The sequence below is a fragment of the Pithys albifrons genome, chromosome 2 (assembly GCF_047495875.1).
Source record: "Pithys albifrons albifrons isolate INPA30051 chromosome 2, PitAlb_v1, whole genome shotgun sequence".
Lineage (NCBI taxonomy): Eukaryota > Metazoa > Chordata > Aves > Passeriformes > Thamnophilidae > Pithys > Pithys albifrons.
The window spans coordinates 56,287,165-56,296,752 of record NC_092459.1 but is presented as its reverse complement, the minus strand read 5'-3'; the positions used below and the strand labels follow the sequence as shown (position 1 = coordinate 56,296,752).

Sequence of the window (9,588 nt, the reverse complement as noted above, 5' to 3'; positions counted from 1 at the left end):
GGGGCGTCTCCTTCAGTATCTGTTGACTGCAGGAAGATGGTGAGTCTTTGAAATGCAAAATGCCTGTTATTTCCCCTCATGACCGGACCTGCTGGCTTCTAGTGTAGCTGCAAAAGAGGGTGCTTTATTTTAGCCTGTAAGAGAAAAATTCAGAGAAAGGATATACCTCCACAGACAATCCCATACTATTCAGGCTGCCAGGCAGTCCCACTCTAGGATGATGCTCTCTCTCCAGGCTGACAAGCAGTCTCTCTCTCTCGAGGCAGATGACGGCTGGTGGTGTTGGAAGGAAGGTAAGACGAGCTGAGAGGAGAGATCAGAGAAAACCAAGCAAGGTTTCCTAGTTTCTCGTCTCTTGTTCCTCTAACTTCTGAATTCACCTTCAGGTTTTTATAATGCTTCTCCAACTTCTACACATGTTTTTTGGCACGTAGTCAAGTCCAGATGTGGGAAACTGATCACAAAGGCAGGATCTTCTGGCAGGAAATATTTCCTTGAGAAAACTTTTCCACGAAAGCTGACATAGCGATGTTAGCAGAATGTACTGAGAGGCAGAAAACAATGGAGAAACATATTTTTGACTTGTTTGCATGCTACAGCTCTCCAAACAGATTATGAGTTAGGTCCAGTGAAGCAGAATCTTACTGTGATCAAAAGTATCATAATGCAAATGATGTGCAAAGGGTATTGTTAAATTCCTTATCAACACATTTAATTAGTGACGTTATTAAACACTTCCTAGGTGACTACTTTTTGCAAAACAAATTATTGCCCCCAGGTGATTTCATATGTCTTAACTTCCCTGAAAACTTGTGCAAAGCAATTACTCCAGCATGATGAAAGTTTCTTTATCACCAGTAAACTTCTGTCTGTTCATTTTGCCACCAGTGAGCACCATTTGCAACATTCCCTTCCTCTCATCCTTTTTAAAAAACTGACAGCAAATTTCAGAGTCCTGAACTGCTGCCAGTATCCTGCCATAGTCCCTGTAGCTCATGTTTTGTGGACAACAATTCTCCTATAGAAAAAATATCAATATGCTAAGATTAAAGAGACATATAAATGATATAGAATATTTACAGACTGAAGTGACTTGAGGGGTTTCTTTGTCTATGCATGTTTTTCTTCAATCAATTTAAACTTACTAATGTTATGATTTATATAAAATACAAGACCAATATTTTAAAAAATGCTCCAGATACTAAATAATATGTATATTATCATATAATTTAGTTACTTTAAGAGGTAATTAAGCTTACTTTCAACTTCTTTGATTTAAATATTATTTGTAATTAATTTTATAATAGCTTTCAGTTAATAGATTTCATGTAACACTTCAGAAGAATAATTGGTTGTCCTTAGTCCCTATTCACCACTGAAATATTTCATTTCACTTAGTAATTGAGTTCATGGTCTTGACTTACTTTATCTTGTGTTCTCATGTTAGGTATTGGAATCTTTTGGAAACTTGTGAAAATTAAATCTGCTGATAGAACTGCATCTCCAAAAGAAAAGTCTAATAAAGGATTGATTATACTTTCTCTGAATAACTCAAGGAACTTGACTGATTGCTCTGGGTTTAGAAATAGATCATGTCCTGAGAGCTTTAGGTCAGCAGGAGTACAAGAGGTACTGTATCTATTCATAACAGCAGTTTTCATTCTCACCATCTTGGGGAATCTGCCCATAGTCATTTCCAACTCATATTTCAAGCAGCTTCATTCTCCAACCAATTTCCTCATCTTATCCATGGCCGGCACAGATTTCCTTCTGGGCTTTGCCATTATGCCCCACAGCATGGTGAGGTCTGTAGAGAAATGCTGGGGGTTTGGGATTACATTCTGCAAAGCTCATTACAGTTTTGACTTGAAGCTCTGTTTATCTTTCATTTTCCATCTTTCTTGCATTGCTGTGGATGGGTTTTATGCACTCTGCCACCCCCTGCATTACAGCAGCACCATGACTGTGGCAGCCACAAAACAAATCGAGGCAGTGTGCTGGTCAGTGCTTGCTGCTTTTGCTTTTGGGTTGGTTTTCTCAGAAGTTTATGCTTTTGGAATTGAGGACTATGAAATGTTAGTTAAGTGCTTGAGCTTGTGCCCTATTGTGTTCAACAAACTGTGGGGGACTTTTTTATTTACAGTTGGTTTATTTGTTCCTGCCTGCATTATGATAGGAATTGATGTTAAAATTTTTACAGTTTCCCAAAGACACACATGGGAGCTGAGCCAGGCACACAGACACTCAAAAATGATCAGAAACATGATCTTTCTAAGAATAAAGATAGGAAAGCTGCTAAGACTTTGAGCAGTTGTGCTGGGTTTCTTAATATGTTGGTTTCCTTGGTTTTTTGCAATCTTAATTGATCCATTTTTAAATTTCTCTGTTCCTTTACCTGTGTTTGATTCTGTAAACCAGCTTGGGTATTTAAATTCTTTCTGTAATCCATTAATATATGGATTTTTCTATCCATGGTTTCAGAAAACATTCAAATACATCCTAAAAGACAAAATATTTAACCCACATTTTTGTACAATAAAGCTTTTATCTGAGGATCAGTCACAGTAACAGATTCTACTAGTGACAATATCTCTAGAAATTAAGAAGAAACAGTGGCTTACTGGGTATTCATAGTTTGGTAAAAGCTTAAAATGTACAATATGAATTGTATAAGTCCATTCTGTAGAATTTTGAAGTATTTCTCTAATAAATCAGACCGATTTTATATGATATTTATTTATCACTTGTTTTCACTCTTAATGCCTTGATAGTGTTTCAGAAGTATAAGTCTTTCCATAATCTCTTAATGCATTGATTTAGGTTTTTTAAATTTCAGAAATTATTTGCATACAGCCCAAAAACTCAGTATTTCACCTAATTTTGTCTGCATGCAGCTTATCTTTCTTAGAGTTCACCATTATTAAACCCAAATACATCACTGGGTCATACTGGTCTTTGTCATCCCTTTGTGAAGGGGGCATTAGCAGTTGAATGGAGTCTACTGTTATTCCCAAGCAGATGGAATGGGAGTGTAATTTTGGCTTGAAGTCAAGCTTTTCCCCTGAAAATAATAGAACTGAGTTTTCAGCCCTTATTCTCTGTGTGCTTTGTAGTTGGGAAGGAGTACTTAGGAACAAGAGTACAGTTCATACTCAGGGAGGTACTTGTCCTGTCTTTGCTTAGATATCAGGCTCCAGATGTCATAAAATATGCTTGCTGACAGTCCACCTGTTGTAGTTTGGGATTATTATGTAAATTCTCTCCCCTGCCACTTAACTGCCCAGGCCAGCGGTTAACAAAAGAAGCAGTTAACTGTGATCGCTGGGGTGGGGGCAGGTTTGTCTCTTTTGGGTTTTTTTTGGATATTCTCCTCAGTCTTGGCTCGGCGGAACGGGGGAGTGGGGGCTCCAAGGAGGCAGGCTGCCCTGCTGGTTACTGCTGGGGTTTTTCCCTGGCTGTCTTGCCGCTGCCTACTTCGGACCACCTTTTCCTGCCGTGCTGCTGCCTGCCTTGGATTTGCTGCTGGTTGCTCGTACCTTTCTGCTTCTTGGACGGGGAACACAGGGGGAAGAGACTGAGTCCATCTGAAAGCCCACTGCTCGTCTGTTTCGCTGGAGAGGGACTGAAACTCACTCTGCAGCCAGCCGAGCTGTGACAAGGACACTTAAGTATAACCTTTTCTCCCGGAGGAAAACCTGCTGGGTTTTGTTGTTGTTTTTTTTTTTCTCTTATGGTGTTGGGGAAGTGGGTTGCACTAGTCTGTTTACATATATATATATATATATATAGCAGTTATCCTTCTTGTATTAAAATTCCTTTTCTTAAATTTGATAAAGAGTGGTGTGATTATTGTGGAGGAGGCCCCTCCCCTGCTTGTGGGTAAAACATTTTGGTTTTTCCCCTCAAACCGAGACATTTCTTGGCGCCCAACGTGTGGGGCTTGTAAACAAAGAAGGATAACTGCTATTTTGTGGCACCATGTGGGTCTTGAGCTTAGGGTTCATCAGGACCATCCTGTATAATATATTGGCTTTTTGTTGGTACAAATTCATGCCAAAAGGAGCGGCAGGTTTAAGTCTTATCAACAAATCAATGAGCAAAACTCAAATAGCCGCAATTATTATTGAGTTCTTACTCTGGATTTATGGTGCCATGAATTCGATGCCTTTGGATGTCATGTGGGTGGTGCTCTCCAGGCTGTTTTCCTGCCGCAACCTAAGCTGCTACCTCTGGGGATTCAGTGATAATAGTACGGACCCTTGGGAAGGAACAAAGGGGAATCTCTTCTCCCAACCCTTTGTCCATTCCCCATTCAAGTCTGCTACAACAGCTTTTGAGATGTTTAAATTCTCCCTGGATGCCAGAGATATCTTGCTCTTTATGGTTTTTCTGCAGGGTTGTATCCCTGCAGCTTACAGAATGTTTGAAGGTAGGGCCAGGGTTTTTCCAGAATGCATTCAGAAACCTAGCCCAGTGAAGGGGGAAAAGCGAGAGAATAAAACCCCTGATGCCACAGTGAAGGGAGAAAAGGATGAGGCTAAACCAGGAGGACAGGCCAAGCCTATGGAAGTTGCCCCTATTCAGAAAAGGAAATATAAGACCAAATTAGACCATCCAGCAGACGATGAGGGGGCTGCTGCACCTCCACAGCAAGCAGACCCAGAGCCTGAGATCATCACTGAGTCATTGTCATTTGATAATCTCCGTAGTTTGCGGAAAGACATTGCTCGACACCCGGGTGAGCCCATCCTGACTTGGTTGATCCGAGTTTGGGACCTTATGGGTGAAACCTTACAACTGGATGGTGCTGAAGCCAGGTTTTTGGGGGCTCTGGCCCAGGACGTGGCTATTGAACAGGTGTTCGTGAGGGAATCAAAGCCCCTTTCACTCTGGGCACGACTTCTAACGAGTGTAAGAGAGAAGTTTGTTTATAGAGAAATCCTGCAGGAACATCATATTAGGAAGACTTGGAAGACGATGGAAGAAGGAATTTTACGTCTGAGGGAGATGGCAATGATGGACGTGCTTTTTGGAAGAGGTGGGCAAGCCAATAATGACCCTGACAAGGTCAGATGCACACCACATATGTGGTGGGACCTTTCACGCTCGGGGCCAGCTGAATACACCGATTTCCTGGCATCCATGTATAGGGAAGAGAACCATGAAACAGTGGGCGCAGTAGCAAATAAGCTCCGGATATATGAAAGCATGACCCACAGCCCAATGCAGGCCCGTATTTCTGCTGTAGAGACATTGGTTGAGAGTCTCAAGACGCTGCCTGCAGAGGTAAAAGCGATCAGAGAGGAAATTAGGGAAAGTCTCCAAGTGGCACCAGTGCGAATGAGAACCTCTGAAGTCAGAGCCAGACGCCCCCCAGCCAGAGGAAGTGGACAGACCTCACGAACTGAGATGTGGTACTTCCTGGCCAAACATGGAGAAGACATGGGACGGTGGGATGGGAAACCCACCCGTGCCCTTGCAGCCCGAGTACAAGAACTGAAGGAGAATGGAAGAAGGTCAGTGAGAGTAAGTGCAGTCCCAGTTTCCCACGGGCAAGAATCTGACCCACAGGAGGGCACCTCCCAGGTGTACTCATCGAGAAAAGGTTCTGACCGCTATGACCAGGATCAGTGTTAGAGGGGCCCTGCCTTTAGCCAGGTAGAGGCACGGGACAACCGTGTCTATTGGACTGTGTGGATTCGATGGCCTGGTACATCAGACCCACAAAAGTATAAGGCTTTGGTTGATACTGGCGCTCAATGCACATTAATGCCATCAGGACATGTGGGCTCAGAAACTATTTCTATTTCTGGGGTGACAGGGGGATCTCAAGAGTTGACTGTGCTAGAAGCTGAAGTGAGCTTGACAGGGAGAGATTGGCAGAAACACCCCATTGTGACTGGTCCAGCCGCCCCATGTATCCTGGGCATTGACTACCTCAGGAATGGATATTTTAAGGACCCAAAGGGGCATAGATGGGCTTTTGGAATAGCCACTGTACAGACAGAAGGGATTGAACAATTAAACTCATTGCCAGGTCTCTCAGAAAGTCCTTCTGCTGTTGGACTGTTGAAAGTTGAGGAACAGCAAGTGCCAATTGCCACCACGACAGTGCACCGTCGGCAATACCGAACGAACCGTGATGCTGTGATCCCCATCCATAAGATGATCCGTGAACTGGAGAGCCAAGGGGTGGTCAGCAAAACCCACTCACCCTTCAACAGCCCCATCTGGCCTGTGCATAAGTCTGATGGAGAATGGAGATTGACTGTGGACTATCGTGGCTTGAATGAAGTTACCCCACCGCTGAGTGCCGCTGTGCCGGACATGCTGGAGCTCCAGTATGAACTGGAGTCCAGGGCAGCAAAGTGGTATGCCACTATTGACATTGCTAATGCGTTCTTCTCCATTCCTCTGGCACCAGAGTGCAGGCCACAGTTTGCTTTTACCTGGAGGGGCGTGCAGTACACCTGGAACCGACTACCCCAGGGGTGGAAACACAGTCCCACCATCTGTCATGGACTGATCCAGACTGCACTGGAGAAGGGTGAGGCTCCAGAACACCTGCAATACATTGATGACATCATTGTGTGGGGGGACACAGCAGAAGAGGTTTTTCAGAAAGGAGAGAAAATCATCCAGATCCTTTTGGGAGCTGGCTTTGCCATCAAACGGAGTAAGGTTAAGGGACCAGCCCAAGAGATCCAGTTCCTGGGAGTGAAGTGGCAGGATGGACGCCGTCAGATTCCAACAGAAGTCATCAATAAGATCACAGCAATGTCTCCACCCACCAGCAAAAAGGAAACACAAGCCTTCCTGGGTGCCATAGGGTTCTGGAGGATGCATATCCCAGCATACAGTCAGATCGTAAGCCCTCTCTACTTGGTAACCCGTAAGAAGAATGATTTCCACTGGGGCCCTGAGCAGCAACAAGCCTTTGACCAGATTAAGCATGAGATTGCTCAGGCTGTAGCCCTTGGACCAGTCAGGACAGGACCAGACATACAGAACATGCTCTACTCCGCCGCCGGGAATAATGGCCTGTCTTGGAGCCTTTGGCAGAAGGTGCCTGGTGAGACTCGAGGCCGACCACTTGGATTCTGGAGCCGAGGCTACAGAGGATCTGAAGCCAACTATACCCCCACAGAGAAAGAGATCCTAGCCGCCTATGAAGGAGTTCAAGCCGACTCAGAGGTGATTGGCACAGAAGCACAGCTGTTTCTGGCACCTCGACTACCAGTGCTGAAGTGGATGTTGTCAGGACAGGCTGCCTCTACACATCACGCCACTGATGCTACCTGGAGCAAGTGGATTGCCCTGATTACGCAGCGCGCCCGTATAGGAAAATCAAATCGCCCTGGGATCCTGGAAATCATCACAAACTGGCCTGAAGGTGAAAATTTTGGTCTAGCAGATGAAGAGGAAGAGCAGGTGACACGTGCGGAAGAAGCTCCACCATACAATCAATTGCCAAAAGAGGAAATACGCTACGCCCTCTTCACCGATGGCTCCTGTCGCATTGTAGGGACTAATCGCAAATGGAAAGCAGCTGTATGGAGTCCCACACGACAAGTTGCAGAAGCTACTGAAGGAGAAGGTGGGTCGAGTCAGTTTGCAGAGCTTAAAGCCGTGCAGTTGGCCCTGGACATTGCTGAACGAGAGAAATGGCCAAAGCTTTACCTCTACACCGACTCATGGATGGTGGCCAATGCTCTCTGGGGATGGTTAGACCGATGGAAGAAAACCAATTGGAAACGCAGAGGGAAACCCATCTGGGCTGCCGATATATGGCAAGATATTGCCACCCGAGTAGAGAAGCTGATTGTGAGAGTCCGCCACGTAGACGCACACGTGCCCAAAAATCGGGCCAATGAGGAACATCTCAACAACCAACAGGCAGACCGAGCTGCGCAAGTGAAAGTATCACAGACAGATCTGGACTGGCAGCACAAGGGAGAGCTGTTCTTGGCTCGATGGGCCCATGATGCCTCGGGCCATCAGGGCAGAGATGCCACTTATAAATGGGCACGAGACCGAGGGGTGGATTTAACCATGGACATTATCTCTCAGGTTATCCACGACTGCGAGACATGTGCTGCCATTAAGCAGGCTAAGAGAGTGAAGCCCCTGTGGTATGGTGGGCGCTGGGATAAGTATAAGTACGGGGAGGCCTGGCAGGTTGACTACATCACACTGCCACAGACCCGCCAAGGCAAGCGCTATGTGCTCACCATGGTGGAAGCAACCACAGGGTGGCTGGAGACACACCCAGTGCCTCACGCCACTGCTCGGAACACCATCCTAGGCCTGGAAAAACAAGTGCTGTGGCGACATGGCACCCCAGAACGAATTGAGTCAGATAATGGAACTCATTTCAAAAACAGCTTAGTTGCTACCTGGGCGAGAGAACATGGCATTGAGTGGGTGTATCATATCCCCTACCATGCACCAGCTGCCGGGAAAGTTGAGCGGTGTAATGGACTGTTGAAAACCACTTTGAAGGCGTTGGGTGGAGGGACTTTCAAACACTGGGATCAACACTTAGCAAAGGCTACATGGCTAGTCAACACTAGAGGCTCTGTCAATCGAGCCGGCCCTGCCCAATCAGAACCCCTTCACACTGTAGATGGAGACAAAGTCCCTGTAATACACCTGAGAGGTATGCTAGGGAAAACAGTCTGGATCAACTCTGCCTCAGGCAAAGGCAAACCCATTCGTGGGGTTGTCTTTGCTCAAGGATCTGGTTCCACCTGGTGGGTGATGCAGGAAGATGGAGAGACACGATGTATACCTCAAGGGGAACTTATCTCTGGGTAAACGACTCATATTACTGTATTTGTAAACACTTAATTATTTGAAAGAAAATTTAAGTTTAATGTAGAGTATCGGCATGGAAGAGAATTTAGGGGTGGATAATGTTGTAGTTTGGGATTATTATGTAAATTCTCTCCCCTGCCACTTAACTGCCCAGGCCAGCGGTTAACAAAAGAAGCAGTTAACTGTGATCGCTGGGGTGGGGGCAGGTTTGTCTCTTTTGGGTTTTTTTTGGATATTCTCCTCAGTCTTGGCTCGGCGGAACGGGGGAGTGGGGGCTCCAAGGAGGCAGGCTGCCCTGCTGGTTACTGCTGGGGTTTTTCCCTGGCTGTCTTGCCGCTGCCTACTTCGGACCACCTTTTCCTGCCGTGCTGCTGCCTGCCTTGGATTTGCTGCTGGTTGCTCGTACCTTTCTGCTTCTTGAACGGGGAACACAGGGGGAAGAGACTGAGTCCATCTGAAAGCCCACTGCTCGTCTGTTTCGCTGGAGAGGGACTGAAACTCACTCTGCAGCCAGCCGAGCTGTGACAAGGACACTTAAGTATAACCTTTTCTCCCGGAGGAAAACCTGCTGGGTTTTGTTGTTGTTTTTTTTTTTCTCTTATGGTGTTGGGGAAGTGGGTTGCACTAGTCTGTTTACATATATATATATATATATATAGCAGTTATCCTTCTTGTATTAAAATTCCTTTTCTTAAATTTGATAAAGAGTGGTGTGATTATTGTGGAGGAGGCCCCTCCCCTGCTTGTGGGTAAAACATTTTGGTTTTTCCC

General features: G+C 45.6%; 1 protein-coding gene across 1 annotated transcript; it reads left to right on the top strand.

Moving 5' to 3' along the window:
• The first annotated feature begins 217 nt into the window (after positions 1-217).
• On the top strand, positions 218-2,671 carry TAAR2 (trace amine associated receptor 2). Its single transcript, XM_071580780.1, is given in 4 exon segments — positions 218-293; positions 1,448-2,242; positions 2,245-2,308; positions 2,310-2,671. Coding segments are annotated over 4 exon segments (1,194 nt in total). The 3' UTR covers positions 2,569-2,671.
• Positions 2,672-9,588: the final 6,917 nt, after the last annotated feature.